This window comes from Lissotriton vulgaris, chromosome 2_1, assembly GCF_964263255.1.
Source record: "Lissotriton vulgaris chromosome 2_1, aLisVul1.2, whole genome shotgun sequence".
NCBI classification, from domain to species: Eukaryota; Metazoa; Chordata; class Amphibia; order Caudata; family Salamandridae; genus Lissotriton; species Lissotriton vulgaris.
Window position 1 is genome coordinate 1,192,409,244 of NC_141687.1, and position 22,095 is coordinate 1,192,431,338.

The 22,095-nt window shown below is 46.7% G+C and overlaps 1 protein-coding gene across 10 annotated transcripts in view; it reads left to right on the forward strand.

Annotated features, from left to right (window-relative positions):
* The window catches only part of APLP2 (amyloid beta precursor like protein 2), a 640,140-nt gene extending 621,056 nt beyond the window's left edge, over window positions 1-19,084 (forward strand). For all 10 annotated transcript variants that reach the window (XM_086956906.1, XM_086956911.1, XM_086956909.1 and 7 more), the window contains one exon: window positions 17,526-19,084. In XM_086956906.1, the coding sequence (XP_086813032.1) occupies window positions 17,526-17,627 (102 nt within the window). In that variant the 3' untranslated portion in view covers window positions 17,628-19,084. The remainder of the gene's footprint in view (window positions 1-17,525) is intronic.
* Window positions 19,085-22,095: the final 3,011 nt, after the last annotated feature.

Genomic DNA, 22,095 nt, shown 5'->3' on the forward strand with positions numbered 1-22,095 from the left:
ACATCACTGAGGAGAGTGGGTGAGCTTCAGGCACTAACCATCCAAGAACCATTTTTACAGGTACACCAAAACAAATTGGACTAATCCTACATGTTTACCCAAGGTGATTTCTGCCTTCCATATCATTCATTCATAACTTTATTTCGGTCGCCACAGACCATAAAAGTGCTGATAAAATACATACATAAAAGCACAAGAATAATAAAACAATAAATTACAGATCCAGCAAAAAATTTGACCTAAAATTGAATTAAACTTGATTGTTATCAGACTGTACAATACAATGAATAAGTGGACACAAATATTATAAAAAACTTCTCCGTCTACACCACATACCAAATAAGAACCGTGATACAGCAAAGACATCTGAAAGAGACACGTTAGTGATAGATGCCTTACCTTAGAATATCCCCAGGTGTCAGACTGGATCCGGAAATTTCTGCGTAGCAATACCCCTGCGCGTCGGCAGGCGTCGTCTGCGGCTCCGCGTCCGTCTAAGGCGTCGTTAGCGCCGGAATGACGTCGTCGGAGTACTTAGACGCCGCCCATGCGCGCTGACGTCAGTTCTTCTTTTTTCCGCGCCAGCTAGCGCAGATCCGGAGAAGCTCTACCCCTAGTCATTTTTTGACTGAACTTTTTGATCTTTTTGATCATTCTCTTTCTTCGAGTCTTCGACTTTATCGGTGCTGGTTGGGATGCCCGGGTTCAAACCCTGCTCGAAGTGCGACCGACTGATGTCGGTCATGGACCCCCATGGCCGGTGCCTGAAGTGCTTAGGCCTCGATCACGACGACCGCACCTGCTCCGACTGCCGGGCCCTGACGTCGAAGGATAGGCGGGAGCGGTCCCGCAAGCGGCTCGAGCACCGGCAGTCGACACCGCGCCACTCCAGGTCCCGGTCCCACGGGAGGTCGAGGGATAGGTCGCGAGGTCGGAGTCATCGCAGCTCCGGGAGTGGACGCCAGTTGTCAGGCTCCAAGTCCTCAGGTAAGAGGCATGAGAGGTCAGAGAGACGTCATCGTTCCTCCGACTCACCCCGACGCTCGCAGGATGTGGCCGAGGGCTCGGGCGACACCGCCCACACGGCTCCGTGGGAGTCGCAAGCGTCGCCCCCTGCCCCAAGCCTTAGGTTCCCTGGGCACGGCGCGATGCCGGAGAACGAGCGGTACCTCATGGCCATGAGGTCCCTCCCTCCTCAGTCTGGTTCTGTGGCGCCTTCGGGCCCAACGGTCCCGACTGGAGGCCCTAGCAGGTCGGGTGCTTCGGCCCTGACGCCGCCGGCGACTTCGGTCCCGGCGCCGCAGGACCTCACTGGATCCGCTTCCGGATCCGGGTCGTCGCCGGTCGACCTCGCCGGCGCCGGCCCCACGGGTGTCGCCCCCGGCACCCACTGTGGACGCCGTCCCCAATGTTCCCTATGGTCCGACTCTGGCGCCGGAACGGCACCACTGGGCGCCGCTTCCGACGGCCTTTGGAGATTTTTATTTCCATGAGGAGGCCCCGTCTACTAATCCTGTTTTACAGGTAAAGGGTGACGAGGAGGATTGGGAGGGGTCTGAGGACCCTCTGGCACAACAGAACTGGACATATGAGCTTGGGGAGGCCAGTGGTCTTGACACATCGCCAGACACTGGTTTTGACTCCCCTCCGACTGTGGCTTCGGAGGAGGGGTCTACATATAGTGTAGTGTTGACGAAGGCAGCCAAGGCCTTACACCTTGAGCTCCCCGTCGCGGCCGTGAGGACTAACCTCCTCACTGATGTCCTCAAACCGCAGTGAAGCTTCAGCGAGCCTCTGCTGCCGTTCAATGAGGCCTTATGTGACGTTCTTGTGGGCACTTGGTCCAAGTCCGCCACAGGCCCGCCTGTGGATAGGAACGTGGGCAGACGCTACCGCCCGGCCCCGGCCGACCCATGCTTTTTGTCCACCCATCCCACCCCGAGAGCCTGGTCATCCAGGCCTCCAATTCCCAGACCGCATTCCCGTCTGCCCCGCCCGACCGGGAATCCAAGAGATACAAACAGTTCGGGAAGAAGGTGTTCTCGTCTGTAAGCTTAGGGTTACTTTCTGTCAATACCGCCTGTCTCTTGGGCCGCTACACCAACACTCTGGGACGCGGTTGTGGACGTGCTGCCACAATGTCCGGAGGAGGTCCGGGCTAAACTCCCCCAACCCTTGCGGAGGGCCGAGATGCAGCGCAATATTCCATCCGGTGTGGGCTGGATACAACGGACTCACTGGGCAGGGCAATGGCAACGACGGTGGCGGTTCGACGCCACGCCTGGTTGAGGTCCGCCAACTTCTCGGTCGATGTCCAGGCCACACTTCTGGACATGCCGTTCGATGGCCGTCGCCTCTTCGGCGACAAGGCAGACCATGCGCTTGAACGTTTTAAGGACTCCAGGGCTACGGCCAAGTCCTTGGGCCTCTCGGCCCCACGCCAGCAAACGGGTGCCTTTCGCTCCTTTCGTGGCCCCCACACGTGCTGCCAGCCACGCGCCGCAAAATGTTCAACAGCGCGGTGGCGGCCGTGGAAACCGCCGTGGCGGCAGTCGGGGACAACGGCGAGGCCAGTCCACACCTCCCTCCACAGCACCCGCCTCAAAACCTTCCTAGTCCGAGTTTTCAGGCCCATGTGACGCCTGTGGGAGGCAGGGTTCGCCATCACCTCCCACTGGCGCACTATCACGTCGGACAGGTGGGTGCTGCAGATCGTCCGAAGACGACCCCTCCATCCATGCCACCGCAATGCCACCGCGTGTCGGGGGATCACTTTCAACTTCTGCAAGAGGAAGTCACGGCCCTCTTGGCCAAGGGTCCATCGAGCGCGTTCCTGGGCCAGAAGTATGGTGTGGATGTAACTCCCACTACTTTCTGGTACCCAAGAAGGGCAAAGGGGCCTACGCCCTATCTTGGACCTGCGGAACGTCAATGGCTTCCTCCGGAAGGAGAGGTTCAAGATGCTGACTTTGGCTCAGGTCCTAGCTGCCCTGGACCCGGAAGACTGGCTGGTAGCGTTGGACTTGCAGGACGCCTATTTTCACATCCCCGTCCTGCCGGCCCACCGGCGTTACCTGCGGTTCGCGGTAGGCCAAGAGCACTTTCAGTTTACTGTGCTCCCCTTCGGCCTTACCAGCGCCCCGCGGGTGTTCACGAAGGTGATGGCGGTGGTCGCAGCTCATCTGCGCAGGTTAGGGGTGTCAGTCTTCCCCTACCTAGACGATTGGTTGTTGAAGGCGGGTTCACCCCAGACAGTCGTCAGCCACCTCCAGACTACGGCCGACCTCCTGCATTTGCTGGGGTTCTCCATCAATGTGCCGAAGTCGCACCTGTGTCCCTCTCAGAAGCTCCTCTTCATCGGAGCGGTTCTCGACTCGGCGCAGTTTCGGGTTTACCCTCCCGAACAGCGGGTTCGGGATATACAGGCTCTGATTCCCATCTTTCAGCCGTTATCCCGAGTCTCGGTTAGGTTGACGCTGCGGCTTCTGGGGCTGATGGCCTCCTGCATCCTTCTGGTGCATCACGCCTGGTGGCGGATGTGAGCTCTGCAGTGGGACCTGAAGTTTCAGTGGGCACAGCATCAGGGCAACCTGTCCGATCATGTCTTGATCTCGGAGGGCACTGCGAGACAACTGCAGTGGTGGCTCACGTACCGCGACTGGGTCAGTGGCAGATCCCTCTCCCTACCCCACCCGGAGCACGTGGTTGTGACGGAGACGCGTCCCTCCTGGGCTGGGGAGGCCACATGGGCGAGGCGGAGATCAGAGGCCTCTGGTCTCCGGCGGAGTCCCGGCTCAATATCAACCTTTTGGAGCTGCGGGCGATTCGTCTAGCACTGAAGGCATTCCTCCCCTCTGTACAGGGGAGTGTAGTGCAGGTGTACACGGACAACACCACCGCCATGTGGTACTGCAACAAACAAGGCGGGGTGGGGCCGTGGACCCTATGCCAGGAGGCTCTGCGCCTCTGGCAGTGGCTGGAACATCAGGGCGTAACCCTGGTGGTTCAACACCTGGCAGGCTCTCTGAATGCCAGGGCGGACGAACTCAGCCGTCGGTGAATGATAGATCACGAATGGCGTCTGAACTCGGACGTGGCGCAAGGCCTCTTTCAGCAATAGGGAGAGCCTTGGTTAGATCTATTCGCCACAGAAGAGAACGCGCAATGTCATCAGTTCTGCTCGTTGGAATTTCCAAGGCGGCACTCGCTTGGAAACGCTTTTCGTCGCGAGTGGAGTTGCGGTCTTTTGTACGCCTTTCCGCCTATACCACTTCTGCCCAGAGTGCTGCCCAGAGTGCTGAAGAAGATCATGCGCGACCGGGCCCAGGTTATCCTTGTGGCTCCGGACTGGGCACGAAGATACTGGTATCCCGAGCTACTCGGCATGTCAGTCGATCCCCCGATTCGTCTGCCTCTTCGGGAGGACCTTCTGTCGCAGAAGCAGGGGACGGTCCTGCACCCGAACCTGTCCAGTCTCCACCAACAAGCTTGGAGATTGAGCGGCGGCAGTTGAGGCCATTTGACTTGCCTCCCGAAGTCTGTGATATCATTCTGGCAGCCAGGCGTCCCTCCACAAAGTCGGTATACGCCTGCAGGTGGAACAGATTTGTGACATGGTGCACAGCAAAGGCTGTGGACCCTCTCTCTGCACCCTTTTCTGAAGTTCTACTCTTCCTTCTTTCCCTTGCCCAGCAGGGCTCTGCTCTGGGCACTCTTAAGGGGTACCTTTCTGCTTTTTCCGCCTTCTTACGGCTACCTGATCAGCCTTCCTTATTCAAGTCCCCCATTGTAAATCGGTTTCTGAAGGGTATCACACACATGTTCCCTCCTGTTTCCTTCGTGATGCCCCAGTGGGACTTGAATCTTGTACTCACTTATCTCATGTGTGCTCCCTTTGAGCCGCTCCATAACTGTCCTCTCCGTCTTCTTACCCTGAAGACTGCTTTCCTGGTTGCCATCACCTCTGCCAGGAGAGTGAGTGAGCTCCAGGCTCTTTCTTCTACTCCACCTTTCCTCTCTGTTCATCCGGACAAGGTGGTGTTGCGTACAAGACCTTCCTTTCTGCCCAAGGTTGTCACGGCCTTCCACATCGGGCAGTCCATTACCTTGCCCACCTTCTTTCCGCCTCTGCATCCCTCGAAAGAGGAAGAGAGGCTCCACCGTCTGGACCCAAAATGCGCGCTCTTATTACCCAGATCGCACACGCCAGTTCCGGGTGGATGACCAACTCTTTCTTGGTTACGTTGGCGCGAAGAAAGGAAAGGCGGTACACAAGAGGACCATTTCGCGGTGGATCATCTTGTGTATTCAGGCATGTTACTCCATGGCCAAAAAGGAGCCCCCTGCTGGATTGCGGGCTCATTCCACTCGAGCCACGGCAACAACTACTGCCTTGGGCCGAGGAGTCCCCTTACAGGACATTTGCCAGGCAGCTACGTGGGCCTCGCTGCACACGTTCGCAAGACACTACTGCCTGGACAGTCCAGTCCGGAGGGATGGCTTCTTTGGCCGTTCCGTCCTCCAGGACTTTCTGGTGTGATATTGGTTTGCAGACCCACCACCGGGGTTGGTATTGCTGGGGTATCTATTCTAAGGTAAGGAATCTATCACTAACGTGTCTCTTTCAGATGCACAAGTTACTACTTGTGTAACGATATATCTGTACGAGACATTAGTTAGTGATAGATTCCTTACCGACTCACCCATCCTCCCCGTTCTGCGAACCGATATCTATGGTTAAGGTTATCCCCTTTCAGGGCCCTAGTTTCATGGCACCATTGTTGGTTCTATCATGGCTCTGCATATCTGGCGCGGAAAAGCTGTGTATCAGAAGGGACGTCAGCGCGCATGGGCGGCGTCTAAGTACTCCGACGTCATTTTGGCGCTAACGACGCCGACGAAGGACGCGGAGCCGCAGACAACGCCTGCCGACACGAAGGGGTATTGCTACGCAGAAATTTCCGGATCCAGTCTGACGCCTGGGGATATTCTAAGGTAAGGAATCTATTACTGACTAATGTCTCTTACAGATATATCGTTACACAAGTAGTAACTTGTGTGATAGGGGGATGGATGTCATATCTTAGAACCCTGCAGGCTTGGGCACATTGACTAAAACCTAGGTTCCTACAAAGTGGTATCAACCAACATTTCCTTATTGCCTGATGTGCAGGGCAGAAGAAAAAAACATGGTATACATCTTCTTGCTTATAATTACATGCCGGGCATGCAATATTCTCTGTGTTAGCCCATTTGCAGATTAATGCCCTAAGTGGAAGGCTGGCAATCCTTAACTGTATGTAGAGTTTCCTCCCAAGAGAAGGATAGATTAAGTCCAGAAAATCCTCCATTCTAGATTCAGTTTTTATTTGGAGGAACTCCACCATCAATCTTCCCACAGTCCTACATCTCTGCAAAGATCTTAAGTTCTGATATCTTAGATGACACCGCAGCTCAGATTTAGTTTTCCCTAGTCCGCTTTCTTCAGGATTCTCCCACAACTCAGATAAACCAACACGCTCACAGAGTGCCCTAATGTCCAAGAGCCAAGGAATGTTCTTACTTTTTAGAGTAGCCCACACCTTTATTTATTTATTTATTTTGAAAGTTTTATATAGCGCGAACAAGATCTTCGCAGATATCAGAGCGCTTTACAGAGGAGGGGAGCATGTATACGCAGATACATCAATCATGTTAAAGGTACATTGAAGTGATAACATAAAACAATCAGTAAGTCAATTTCAAAGTCGAAATAAAAATACAAAGGGTTCGACCAGTAGTACAGATGAGTATCAAGTCTTTGTAGTTTTTCCCCAGTAGTGGTTCAAGTGTATTTAGCCATGAGGATCGCTTTTACTTCTTTCTTGAAAAGTATGGTAGAGGTGATGAGCCTGGTTTCAGGGGGGAGCGAGTTCCAAATCCTGGGAGCCATTCCTGAGAAGGAGCGTTTATAGGTTTTTTCCTTGCGGAATCTTTTAGGCTTTAGCAAAAGATTATTTGTACCTCTAGTGTTTCTGGAGCCTCCAGAAATCGTCAGCTTCTAAGCGAGGTATCTAGGTGAGCTCAGGTGGACAGCCTTGTGCGTCAGACAAGCGATTTTCAGGTGTATTCTGGCTTCAAACGGCAGCCAATTCAGGGATTTGAAGTCAGGGGAAATGTGTGAGTGTTTTTTTGATCCAGTGATAAGTCTCGCTGCGGCGTTTAGAGAGGCTCTGATGGGTGCCGTAGTGGCTAGGGGGAGACAGCAGAGGGCGGTGCTGCCGTATTCTATTCGAGGTATGACTAGAGATTGTACCGCAGTTTGGAAGTCTTTGGTTGGAATGAAAGGTTTAAGTTTCCTAAGGGTGTTGATTTGGTAGTTCGCTCCCTTAGTTGCTTTGTTGATGTGTTCCTGCATGCTGAGATTGGTGTCAAGTGTTATGCCCAAAGATTTCGCTGAGTCCACGATGGTGGGTTGGACATTGAGTGCCGTTAGGTCTTTAAGCCACATTTGTGCGGTAGTGCTCTTCGCGGGTGGTGAGATCAGAAGGAACTCTGTTTTAAGGGCATTGAGTTTGAGATGATTAGCGGCCAACCACGATTGGGTGCTTCTGATTGTTGAGTTCAAGAGCGTGATGTCTTTGGGTGATTGTAGTTTGAGATAGAGTTGGGTGTCGTCAGCATACATGTGGAAGTGTACATTGGATTCTTGCAGCAAGGTGGTGAGAGGTTCCATAACTAGGTTGAACAAAGTTGGGGATAGGGAGGATCCTTGTGGTACGCCTAGTGATACAGGTCTTGGTGCGGACATCAAGTTGTTGCTCTTATATGCTCTTATAAATTCTTCTTTGTAAGAAGCTAATTCAGGCACGGACCAGAGCCTCTTCCAATACATCATCGGCTGTGCTGCTGCGGTCTCCTCTATAGGTTCTAGACCCAAGTCCATACGCAGGGGGATTAGCGGTGTGCTTGCTGGTAGGCCAAATAGATTCCGCATAAAGGCATGTTCTACCCTCATGAGGTTGGTCATGCGTTTGTATCCCCATAGTTCTGCTCCGTACATGGAAGCCGTTCTGGCCTGAAGTCTATAAATTTCTACCACCGGGGCCGCAGGCTTAAAGTCCGTAATTCTATAGAGTTTACTGATTTCTCCCTCCACTTGGGATAGCCTAAGAGACGCCTTTGCTATCTGAGATCCCCTATCAAAGTTTTCTGTTAAGGTAATACCCAGGTACTCAAAAGTCTTAACTCTTTCCAGATGAGTAATATTAAGAAGGGGGTTAGGGTGAGTCTGTTTAGGGGGATTAAAAATCATAAACTTGGTCTTATCCAGGTTTATCTCTAGCCCACACAGTGCGCAGAAAGATGCAATACCGTCCAGGGTGCGCTGGATGCCCGTTGATGTTTTGGACAACAACAAAGTGTTGTCTGCAAACATCAGAGCGGGCACCCGCCCGGTCACCAACCTTGGGGCATTATTATCTTTTACTCTAAGCAGATGGTCTACTAGCCCATTTATGTAGAGACAAAATAAGGTTGGGGCCAGGATGCACCCTGGCGTACACCCTTCTTCACAGGGAAGGGAGCCGACAATTCCCCATGCCTCCCACACCTAACTTGAGCATAGTTATTCTTGTGGACTCTATTCAGGATATCCAACATATAAGTGGGCAGGCCCAAATCTCTCAATACTCCCCACAGCTTTTCCCTCGGCACTAAGTCAAATGCGACCCGAAGGCCCACAAAGATGAGTAAGAGGCTGCCACCCTCCACTCTCACCGTTTTCCAAAATAGTTCCTGGAGCCAAAAAATGTGGTCTATTGTGGAAATGCTTGTTCTAAACCTGGCTTGGAGTATGTTTTCTTTCCTTAACCAGAATCTGTAGCAGAACGTGCTCTACATACCTTAGACTTTAAAAGAGCATTACCCTACTACATAGAAAGGACAAAACTAATCCGTAAAACGAAACAACTCTTTGTGGCCTTTGCTCCACCTCATAAAGCCAATCCCATCTCAAAATCCGGTATTGCACGGTGAATAGTCAAATGCATTCGGACATGTTATGCAAATGCGAAACTAACATTAGCAATTCCCCTAGAGCCCACTCCACTTGTAAACTAGGGGCTTCTATGGTTTTCTTAGGAAACATCCCCGTAGATGACATCTGCAAAGCTGCAACATGGTCTACAACTCACATTCTTAAAACACTATTGTGTAGATGTGTTAGCAATTCAGCAAGCTAGTGTGGACCAGGCAGTTCTACGTACACTCTTTCAAGCCACTGCAACAGCTACAGGTTAGACACCGGCTTGGGAGATTTCTGCTATATAGTCAATGCAAAGCATGTGACCTACACCTCACATGCCTCTAACGGAAAATGCTACTTATCCACTATGCATCTGATTTTGGCATGTAGAGCTGTAGATTCACATGCGCCCACCCGCCTCCCCGGGCACCTATACCTGTTGCACTGATATCTTACTTAGCTACATATACATGGACATCTCTATTCTACTACTCTTACTAACTCCATTACCACCTTCTGCGGGGAAAACAATCTAACAATGAAGTTGATGCTCATGTGTTTACCTACCTCGTGACTGGTAAAGACTTCTTCGAAGAAAAACAAAGTGCAAACATCCGGACCCAACACTAACTGGCAGGCTGTGCAGAGCCTGTGAATCTACAGCTCTACATGCCAAGAACAGATGCATACTTGCATTTTCCTTTACATCTTCTTGTGGCTTTTAGTCACTGCGCGTGTTTTGGTAAAAATACTTTCATCAGGAAATCCACAATTTCATAAAATGATTAAAAGGAACCCACTGTATTATATATTTTCCCTGGGGTATATCATCTGTTCACCAAACAAAAAACACATGTAAGATAACCTTTGACTGATAAGCAAAAAGGACCACACTTGAAGATCCAAATGCCACATTGTGGTTCTATGGATGAAAGCAAAAAGGCCTGAAAGTCAAATATTGTAAGACTCTGCGATTCTAATTGTCAGCAATATTTCCAATCACAGCAGTGTAAATAAACTTTAAGGAAGGGCCACTTGATGCAAGGTGATGTACGCAAAAATGCTTCAACCTGTCTTGGTTTGGCCCTAGTTGTCCTGGAGTGACCACCTCGCAACATTAAGGTCCCGTTTATGGGTGTTTTCCCCTGTGTCCCAAGGGCGATTGCCAGATCTCACACCAACCTTATCCCAGGCTTATTTCAGAGGAGAAAAGTGAACAGTCTAGCACAATAATCAAGGAGGGTGCAAATGCATTGCTGCCATAATTTCAGCATGCCTTTTGATTGCCTAACTTTGGAACGCTTATAGATGACGCTCTGCAGAACTTCAAGATGGACACCATGATCTCCTTAAGAGCTTTGCAGTTCAAAAATGATGCTACCACTTCTTTCTTTGGCTCATAGAGATCTCAGGTCTCCAGGACGGGCCTCTCCCAGTAGTGGGGCGAAGTAAGACCTTAGTATTCCACTAGATAGGCTGCAGTCAAGAAAACTCTTCCACTGGAATATTTCAATGCCTAGGTCCTGCAGAACATCAGCCAAGAGGGGATCATCCCATCATATTCCCAGGAAAACCAGAAGAAAGCTTGACGTTAGCCAGCTGCCTCCTCCACACCTGCCCACCCTGCTCCACCAACCCTAGTACTCTTTCAGTGGTAACAGCTCTGCTTTTTCTCACCATTGGAAAATAATATCTACACATTGCTAAGTGCTCAAAGTAGTGCATTTTCCTAAAATTCTGGAATTTATATAAAACACATGCACCCTTCTGCCCAGAAAGAAACATCATCTGCACTTGCAAGAACTACAGCAAGAGATTATCCTCTTCTTCTAAAAGGAGCCACAGAAAAGGTCCCAAAACATCAAAGGAATCAAGCATTCTATTCCAGTTTTGTTGCTGCCTAAGAGGCTAATTTGTGAGAACTGAACAACTTCATGAAAAAACAATTGTTCCAAATTGTAACCAACTTCACTGACCTGAGTCTTCAGGTTTCCTCCTTTCATGTTGTGATACATCCAAATTACAGTCAGTATGTGTGATTTTTATGGTCGCCATCATTACAAATTTAGGGCACTTCCATTTGGGCGGATGTCTGCACCCCAAATCTCTACAAAGTGCCTGGCACTGATAGCTGCTTTCTTTCGAAGACTAAGTCACCAAGGATATCATAACTGGGATGACTGGATCATCAAGGGTCCGTCAAAGGAAGATATGTGTGCCTCCACAAGCGCCTGTCTTTCATATTACAAGACCTTGAACACTTTAAGAGATTTTCCATCTATCCTGTGACGAGATTGCAGTTCCTAGAGGCAATCCTGAAAACTCATCTAGGGAAGGCTTTTCCCCTGGCAGAAAGAGCTCCAGGTATTGGCATTTTACTTGAAAAAACAGTGCCCTTCTGAATATACAAATCCCTCTCAGGTCTCCCTTCCTTTTGCACCTGCCTGATTACTTTCTGTGGACTTCGGATAAGGCCTGTTCAGTAGGTGCAGGTGCTCCAGTGGAAATAGACGACTGGCTCTTGGAGTGAAGAGTTCAAACTCACCCACAGCAAGGTTTGTGTTGGACATCTGGACTTTCAATCAAACCTCAAAGCTGATATTCCATTCCATCCTACGACAAACAGTCTAACTATGGCAACAGATATGTCCCTCGAAGGATGGGGTTGAACACATTCAAGAGCTACCCCAAGAGCCCTCTGGTCAGAGGCTGAGAAGAAACTCCACATAAACATCCTGGAGTTAAAAGCCACCAGAATAGGCTTCCAATCACTTTACCCAAGGGTAGTAAAACAAGCTGAGTTTATCAGGACGGACATCATGACATCTATCTACTACATCTCAAAGCAAGGAGGAATGAAGTCCCATTCTCTATCAGAAGAAGCATAGATGTTGTGGCTATGTGCCGATCTCAGCGAGATGGAAATTGCAGAAGGAACATCTACCGGGATGCCAAAAAGAATTGGCAGCTCCACTCAGTTATGCTTTTTCAGATTGCCTCCAGTGTGAACTCTATCAGGATCAAGTGGAGTAAGTCTTTTGAAAGTTAGGCCAGCCAACCATAGACCTATTTGCCACCCTGTAGAACAAGAAATGCCAGTATTGTGCCAGCCAGAAAGTTCCATCAAGGGGATCCCATGCAATGCCCTTTAATGACATGATCAAATATCTTCTTTTGCACTTCCTCAGTTTCCATTTATTACTAGAGCTAGGAGGGAGGCTACTTTCTCTTGCTGCCCTTATTTGGCTTTGCAAGTTCTGCTATAGTGACCAATTGAGGCTGTCCGAATTACCAAGTGATCCAGGTTAAGAATCATTACAGGCTGCTCTCCAGACACAACAGATTCTCCATCCCAAGTTGCTGAGCCAGACTGTGTGGTTCCTGATCACTTAGAATATAGTCATCTGAGTATTCTTTGACTGCTGAGGCATCCTATTGCAAGCATGTTTCTTCCACAACAGACACTTAAAATGGCAAGTTAAAAATATTCTACACTTGGTACAAATAAATTAGCCTTACACCAGTGTTCATGCCGCCCCATCAGATGCTACCTTACGTGCTAGAACTAGACAAGAGTGATCGTAAGTATTCATCGGTTAGGGTTCACTTGGCCGCAATTTCCACATTCTGAAAGATGGAAGACTCTTCCTCATTTTTGTTCTTGCAGAGAAGTATAAAACCAATCTGATGAAGACATCTAGCCGCAGATTCCTTACTTTAGAATCTTCGCCAGGCGCAGACTAGATCCAGAATTTTTATTTACTACAGTACGTCTGTTTGCCGGCAGAGGGCGTCGAGCAACTCTGCAGTGACGTTGAATGGGACGTCAGGGGAGTCCATATAACACCCCTGCCAAAGCGCTGACGTCAGTTCCTTCTTTTCCGCACTTTCAAGGCCGATTCGGCGCGGACTTCGGCCCGTTATTGGCCCCTTCCTCTTTTCTACCTCTGGAACAGTGTGCGAAAACTATGTCATCTGGGTGTAAGCTGTGTTGTTCTTGTGGGAGACAGATGTTGATCACGGCTCGACATACTGTCTGCTAATGGTGTCTGAACAAGCAGCACCATTCCATCGACTGCGGCTCCTGTCCGCATCTCCACATGATGGCATTGAAGGAACGTCACATGAAATTGCTCGCAGCGCAGCTTTCTTATGAACCGTGGTGGCTTCCACCCTTTCCGAAGCAGAGATAAAGGCCAAGGGATTGCTCTGGTGAAGATCTATCACCTTCACAGAAAACACCCAAGAACTGTAGTTCTCCAGTATTGGAAGCTTTCATAGATTCACATGCGACCCACCCTCCTCCCCTGATAGGCTCACCTTGGATTTAGCACAAAGAGTGTTTTATGCACAAGTTCGCGAAAATCTGAGGAGCAAAAGGTTCTCCCAGGAGAGTTCTAGAGGTTGAGGAGCTCTGATTGGTTCAGGGAAAAGTTTGGTCTCTTTTACATAACAAGGGTTATGGGTTGCAAAAGATAATTGGGCCTAGGCCTCTTTTTAGTTTGCTATACTACTAAGCATTGTTTTTTATGTACCGAAGACTCCCGTCTCGACGACTGGGAATGATTCAGGCATGTGAATCTATGAAAGCTTCCAATACTGGAGAACTACAGTTACAGGTAAGTAACGTGTTTTCTTCTTATTGCTCACCGAGCATTTCCATGCAAATAAAGTGCAGAAGTGCCCTAACGTGCTGATTGTGAAAAGGTCCAATATGAAGCCATGTTCACAATAAAACCAGGAAAAAATGAATATATGTATGTATATATATATATATATATATAATATATATATTCATGTGACCAAGGCCCTATGCGGGCTGGATTGCGTCGTGGCGGTGGTGTTGGGCTTAAAACAATAATTTTTGCACCATCTACCTGGGTTCGCCTCGTCTTCATTCAGAACAGGTGTGTGGCTGGAGTACGATTCATACATACTCCCGCACTGACTCCCTCTCGCCCCGACTCACTCGCGCCCCCTCCCGCCCCGACTCACTCGCGCCCCCTCCCGCCCTGACTCACTCGCGCTCCGACATTTGCATTTGCATCACACAATCTCACTATCCCTTTCCTTACCTGTGCCGCCGCTCCTCACTGCACAGCCGCTCCTCACTGCACCGCCCTCCTCCTTCGTCATCACGCACGTCGCGTAGCGGCCAGCGCTAGGTCCCGGCCGGCGCTACTTTCAGGGGACTACTTTGTTTACAAACTTAATTTTTTTAATGTACTTTTTTATTTTTATTTATATAGCCTATGTCCATCTACACACCCTGACATTTTCATAGATGTATCGGGTGTGTAGATTGGCGCTGTGGTTCCCGAGTTTACCTGGCCAAAAGGTGCAGGTTCTCTCTTTATAATAGTAGTATATATATATATATATATATATATTTGTTTATTTCCTTACAGATTTATTTGCTACTATTTGGTCTTTTGTTCTGACTGCGGCCTGGAGAATTTTTATTATGTTTTATATGGATGCTTCTAGGCGCACCATTTAAAGTCCAGTAAAACTTGATTTGGGGTACGCCACTGGGTTGTGCTCGGGGGTTCCTTTCGCTTGAACCCTTCTTATGTTACCTTATTTTATGTTAGTTTTCATGCACCTTCCTCCCCTTAGTGGTGGTTATTGGCATTGGGTTGCTTCTGTGTATTGTACTTCTGCATATCTCTTCGTATTGTTTTTAAAGGCAATATCCAAATTATTATTTCTCTCTTGTGGTGGCGTAAGCCTACTTTTAGGTTCTTACCTCTATTTTCTTTCCAGGGGGATAGATGTATCTATCTAGATATCTACAAGTGTTTCTTGATAATATTTTACGTATATATATTTCCATATACATATGTATATTTCAGTGAATTTCCTGGAGCTCTTCATGTCTCTAGCTCTTTCTTCTATTTAGGGCCGCTTTTAATAGATAGTTATTGCGATTGTTGCAACTCCGCTAGCATGATTCTTCTGCAATATTAAGAGATTGATCAGTAGCATTTCAAAGGTTCTGTGTTCCCCACGACCTATTCAGTGTTATAGGTTCATTCTACGTTCACTTATAGGCTTGTTAGATAAATTACTGGCATTTCTCTTGCCATGAATATATTTCCTTCACACTGTTGGTGTTATCTAGTCTAACCTGTGGTTTCTTTTGGTTATTGTCACATTTTATGTCGGGGTCAGATGCTGTCGGAGTTGAAACGTTCTTGTTTTTCCTGTTGCATTCTTTTGACTTTGATGTTTTAGGTCAGACGGCCTTCTCTTTTTCATAGTTTTCGGTGTACAATTCTTCTGCACCTGGTTCCTTATGTGGGACTTTTGTGACTGAGTTTGATATATGCATAGCTTATTGATTGCGTGTGGTATTGTTCCTCAGTTGTTCTTTCTTCCGGTATCCTTGTCTAAGGATACCGGAACGTTCTTTTATAGTCTCATTTCAGAGTCCCTCCTCCAGGAATGGTATTGCTTGGGTATCTGATTCTAAAGTAAGGAATCTGAGCTAGATGTCTCTTATCAGATTACCTTTGGTAACAATTGATCTGTTAGAGACAGGGTCTAGCCACAGATTCCTTGCGCCCCTTCCGTCCTCCCCGCACTGGGAACTTGCTTTCTATCTTTCTTATGAGCCTGATAATGGGATATTCTCCTTGCAGATATCCTTGTTGTGTTACAGGTGCATTCATGTTTAATTTCTAGTTCTTCTCTGTCCAGTACTTTCGTACTCTTGGTGGTTATATCTCTCTCGTTGGAGATTTATGAAAACATTGCTGTTCTTGCTTTCTGCTCTGAGTCTTTTTAGACATTGTGTATCTGTTGATTGTTTCTGTCTCTCACTTTTGCATTTAGCAGGTTTGTGACACATGGTGTCTGTCGTCTTGGCACACTGTTCCAATAGGCAATTTCTGTGTGTGGCTCCACGTTTATAGCGTGGACAATGGTCATGAAGAAACTGACATCAGCGCGTCGGCAGGGGAGCTATATGGACTCCGCTGGCATCACATCTGGGTATGACGTCGCTGTGGAGTCACTCGACGTCCTCTGTCAGCACATAGAAATACTGTGTGGAAAAAAAATCCCAGATCCAGTCTAAAGCATGGGGAAGATTCTAAAGCAAGGAATCTGAGGCTATATCCAATTTCTACCTGATACATAGTTACCGAAGGTAAGGAAGTCGTTCTTCGTGAAAGGACTTTTAGGGCCTCTACCTCCAGTGTTGACTTGAAATTCCATGGGAACTAAACACTGTTGTGCCAACTGATGTTGCCTCCTTTTGAACCCATCAATAGAGAGCGTGTGAAATTACTTTAATAGAACGCTGTGATTCTGCTTGCTCTCACCTCAGCAGGGAGGGCCAAAGAATCACTGGTGTTCCCCGGTAAATCTATACCTTCACATCACCAAAGACTAGTCAATATTATGAACCCACACAAAATTCCTGACTTAACTCCTACACACTTAAATGAATCTTACGTTCTTTGTTCCCAAATCCATCCACCACTGCAAAGAGATCCTTGCACTCGCTGCTTGTCCGCATGTACATCAGGTTCTAGATGGATAAAACCAAGCACGTGTGTTCTTTAATCAATTACTTGCCTCATTCAGCCATAGAGGAAGAGCCTCCTCGCTGTCCATATAAGGCATTGCATACTGACCGTCTGCCTAAATCATCTTTTAGAGCAGCGTGAGGTCTCAATCCACCAGAAGCATAGCAACAACAGCTTGTTCTATTCTGGTGTGTCTTTGCAGGATGTTTACCATGCTTGCACATAAAAAACGCAGGGATTACTGCTGGGACTTGAATGTAGCAGTTGGCTCAGTAGGGGAGCACTTAGTTCTGTATCACCTGTTTAAATAAAGTGAGCCAGCTGCTCTCTATTCAAATGTTATGTACTGTTTGATATTCTGATTTAAACATCTGACTATATGAGCTATCCAATGTTGTGGAAGAAATTACTTTTCCATAACACCAGTTCTCCAGCCTTGTTATCTTTGTTATATTCACATGCGACCCTCCCTTCTCCGTAGTCAGAAGCTTACTGATTCATATGTGTACTTTTCACCCTTGTGGTATGAAATCTGAGCTTCCATGGTATCTAGGGGGTTAGGAGCTCTCGAGCACTTCTATCTCGTTAAGAGAAGTTCAAGTTGTTTCAAATGAGTTGATCTGTGCAACTAACAATCATTCCTTATATTTGATTGTTTACTACAACTTAAGTTACTAGGATTCCCAGCCTGGCAATGGGGAATGATTCAAACATGTGAATATATGAAAAATACCAGTGCTGGAGAGCTGGACATACAGGTAAGTAACTCGTTTTGGGAGGGCACAAAGTGGCCAAATGCGTTACTGTAGGTCATTCTATTTATTATGTTGCTAACGAAATTTTGACATATGTAATTATTGAGAGTTAAAGAAAAACTGGGGTGAGAAATTACTCAACCAAACTGATGTGCATGAACAAAGTTTCTGTGGTCTGTTAGCAGAACTATCAACCTTCATTGATAACACCTTTAATTTGTTCCCACACAGGTTGACCCAATGCTTACCCCAGAGGAGCGCCACCTGAGCAAGATGCAGAACCATGGCTATGAAAATCCCACATACAAATACCTGGAACAGATGCAGATCTAAGAGCAAGGGACGCAAACTTAGCCTTTTAGGCACGAAAGAGGGCAAAATGGGGAGGGAGGGGAGATTTCGAGTCTGGGATCAACTACTGACCAACTGTTGCTTATGAGGTGGCTTCATCTTAAACACTGAACTCTGATCATTCGCCGACAAAAAAACTACTGTAGACTGCAATTTCTTTCCATTCTTTTGAGATGGGTGCGAAATAATGATATATGAAATATAAATCTTCAATGATAAATCTATTACTGATATTTGGCTTCAGGTGTAGTTATTTTTTTGTTATTAAATTAATCAGATTATCAGTCCAAATGTATTTTGTGGTTTCGAAACTATATATTATTATATATATATATATATAAATATAAGTGTAAGATGTTGATTTCTATCCTTTTTTGTTTGATAGACCTCTTGTATATGAAGGTCATTTGTATTGACTTGTCTTGTAAAAATGGAATGTCACTCTTTAAATCAAATTTGGCTTTTATACAATATGCACGTATGTATGTATTAGTATATGAACACATCTAAGTGTATATATGTGTATACTTAGATAAACATATACATATATGTACACACAACAGAGCAGTATTCTTTTTATTAAATGGATACGTGGGCATTGCCAAGACTTTTGCGTAAAGGAACTTCCAAATGAGATAAATGGATACGTGGGCATTGCCAAGACTTTTGCGTAAAGGAACTTCCAAATGAGATAAATGCAAATTTTGTGTTGATCGTCATAAATGTAAGGGAGACAGGTAGTTGCATAGTTGATGGAGTTGAGTGGAGTAAATGGGCCGCCTCCCCATCTCTGATATGATGGATGCACTCTAATATTTGAGTTTTAACTTGAGATCTGATGCCACACTGGGTGCTAGTGAAAGATTTGCATATAGTACTATTACCTGCTCTCATTACAGTGCAGAGTAACAGGTGCTATCGGACAGTCCAAGGTCTGAAGGGTACAAGTCTGGGCTCAGCTGCTAGACATAGATTTACAGCAAATTTCTGCTTTTATGCACACAAGGTTGATGTAGAACGAATACATCTTCAGGCAACTAAGTCCACATTGCAAGCAATATTGTGCCAGGTAACAGGCAGGGTGAATTGTGAATCCTTCTCTTCATTCCTTGAATTTTTGCCTTTTGAGAAAGAGATACTGCTTGTTTAGAGCGACCACTGAGAGTACTAAGGTTAGCTTCAATCACCATCCTATCGCTGTATCACTTGTATAGTTAATGTTGACCCTCACCGCTTTTCTAAGTTTTGAGTTTTAGTAGTCTGTAATGTACTTTCTTTCTTGCCTTTCTCTTTTTCTATTTGTTTGGTTTTCTGTAACAGTTGTTTTTTATTTCCACTGGCACTATGCACAAAATTTGAATTTCAACCTGCAAGCTCCTCTGTGTAGTCTGTGGGGAATGTAAAAAGTTTAAACACATCAATAAACACTCTAACTTCCATAGCGGTTTGCGTATTTTGTGTTGAACTGAGCACACTCCTAGACTAGTATTAATTTGCCCTTCCTTTAATGTCTGACATAAGTAACGTCCGGCACAAAGATTAATCACAATGACACCATGGTTTCCACTGCACGTTTTTACAGTTTTACAACACTATAAATGACCGTTTTCCTAAAACTTGACTCTGTGACACTTGACTTATCTATTTCAGGAGGATGAAAGATTAAAAATGCCATAACAGGATGCAAATGTGTAGCCATCCTGTTTATACGTGGATTTCTGAAGGTGACATTTTTAGTCACATTTATGTAAGCGGTTTTATTGATATGCTTAACCTTTGAGCACATCTGACTGATAAACAATTGCTAATTATTATTTTGTATCAAGTACATTAACAAACTGTTTATTCAGGGGCAGCTTCTCCATTTGGGCAAGAGGGCATTGACCTCCTGCATGACAGTAGTTATAGCGTACACAATATGCCAGCAGAGTGTGGTTTACATGCCATGACCACCTGGAGCTGTGTATCCAAACTGCATGTCAGGTTGGCCAGTCTTTTGCTAGTGACCAGCCTGATATGCGCAGTTGAGACTTTCCCAGCCATTGGCATCTGTGAGCTAGGGAACCAGACACACAGCCCCATCGGTCTCCTATGGAGCGTTGTGTTCATGTGTCCCAGCCAATCTTTGCAGTGCTCTTATCCTGTTAACGATTATAAACCGCATGAGAGCATTGCTTTCATTGGCTGAGGCGTGTTGTTTCCCCATGCTCAACATGCAGAGCTCTTCAGTGCAGCAAACCGTCAGCACAGTGAATTTTAAAAGAGTCGGCCCGGCATGGAAAGATCAGGTAAGTTGTTTTTAGTTGGTTTTTTATGGTTTGAGTCCTGCGCAAATGTAACTATTGCTCATGTTAAGTGCTCTCCATACTGTGAAAGATCGAATACAGAGGGGAAAAAGAATAGACATGTGTAGCAGCCGCCTGCTTCTAATTGCATTGTAAAATCAAAAATGTCACAAGGCCATTATAGGTATCATGCACCTGCTACACCTCTATTGTTTTGTCCCTGGTATTTATCGAACGCAAACTCAATCTCTTAAAGGAAGAGATCCCTTCTCATGTTATGGGCTCCCATACTGCAAAAGCTAGAGTTTGTGTGATTTAAATACCGGTGAAGCAACGTATCCTATGTATGCCTCTCCATTTTCAAGTGACACCAGCTGCCACTGTTTACTCACGCTTCATAAGCACAATTTAATCCACAATTGCACACAAATTAAAACTGGATTGTAAATAAATGCACTAAATAACAAATGCATTCAAATTAAGCTTTCAAATGGATTAATTTCCCTCTCTATATATGTAGTAACAGAACCCAGAGGCTAGGAGATTAAAAACATTATTCATCCCGCCAGATTTCTTCCCAAGATGTCGCCGATTGCGCCAATTTAGTTGTAACGTTGGACTGCTAAATACACATTGGTGCTGTGCAACAAAACTTGGATTTCTTATTGGTTTACATTTTTGGATATCTGCCTAGAAACTAGTAAAACGTCTACAAGCTTGAAATAGAGGCATTTGCAAAAGAATTATCCCAAAAATATGCTTGCAGGTCTTCTCGGTTTGTGGTGTAGTAGTCTCTAATGTGAGGCATATTCGAAACTCCGTACTTACGTTTTTCTTTCAGTGGGAACATAGGTAATGATTGCTTTAATATGAACATGGTTCTGAAATTGGGGTGTGATCTATGTAGGTGAATCCAATTTTTCCAGCAATAGCAGTTAAGTGAGAATAAGAGTAGGCAGCCTCTCTGATGCTAAATGTGGCACCACATTAGGTGTTTAAAATATTAAGCAGGTAAATCCATGAAATCTGTCCGGGAGAATCATCTAGAATGGAAGAGGCTGTGACCGTGGATCCTTGTAAAATGATTTGGACTGTGCCGCCCCTGGCAGGAGCGCTTGATGCCTTTAAAGCTGAATTTCCATGTTTTATTATGGCAAGTATATGATGTAATCAGTGGTGGAACGAGGCGGCGTCTGACAAGGTCGCTGTGGCGGAAATTGTGTCTAAGGTATCTTTTACTCTAAGGCTAGGAGTTGGTAATGATGGCAAAGATTTTTGCACCGAAGAAGTCACTTGAAATGCTCCTGAATTCTGGCCTGACAAAGATATTTTGCTTGAACACCAAAGATATTGATAGCAATCGCCAAAGAGGAAATGAGCATTTGAGTAAATAGTGGGCAGCACAGCTTCAGTTCAGGCAAATGGTATGAGACTACACCACCGGTTTTGTGGGCTTCAGTGTTTTACGTCAGAAGGAAGAAGGCAGAGGCATCCTGACCTGGTAGGAAGCAGTGACTACATTGGAGTAACCTTGATAATCCATCCACTGAAGTCTGCTGCAACGAGGAAAGGAAACACTTTCACTGCCAGCTGGGAGCAAGCAACCAGAGCCTGGTTAGACATGCATGGTATGATCACTTCTAGACTGGGGATCAGCAACTGCATTGGAAGAACTACAGTGTAAGAAACTTTAAAGGCAATTGAGGGGGAAATATAAAAACATGTGAATCCAAGAAGCTGGACCATCTTGGGAAGAAGTTTTCTTCTGCCATCTTAGGACTGCGGTCTGTGAACACCACCTGTCTCCTGTGCATTTACACACAAACACTGTGTGAGACACAGTTGCATAAGTGCTGCCTCAGTGCCCGAAGGAGGCCCGGGCAATGCTCACCCATGCTGTTGCAGACGGTCGAGACGCAGCGAAGTTCACCATCCAGTGTGAGCTTGATACCTGCGCAAGTGCTGCCTCAGTGCCCAAAGGAGACCCGGGCCATGCTCACCCATGCTGTTGCAGGCGGTCGAGACGCAGCGAAGTTCACCATCCAGTGTGGGCTGGATACCTCCGACTCGCTGGGTAAAATGATTTCAACGTCCGTAGCCCTGTAGCGCTACTCCTGGCTGAGGTCAACTGGCTAATCTGGGGATGTCCAATCTACTCTTTTGGA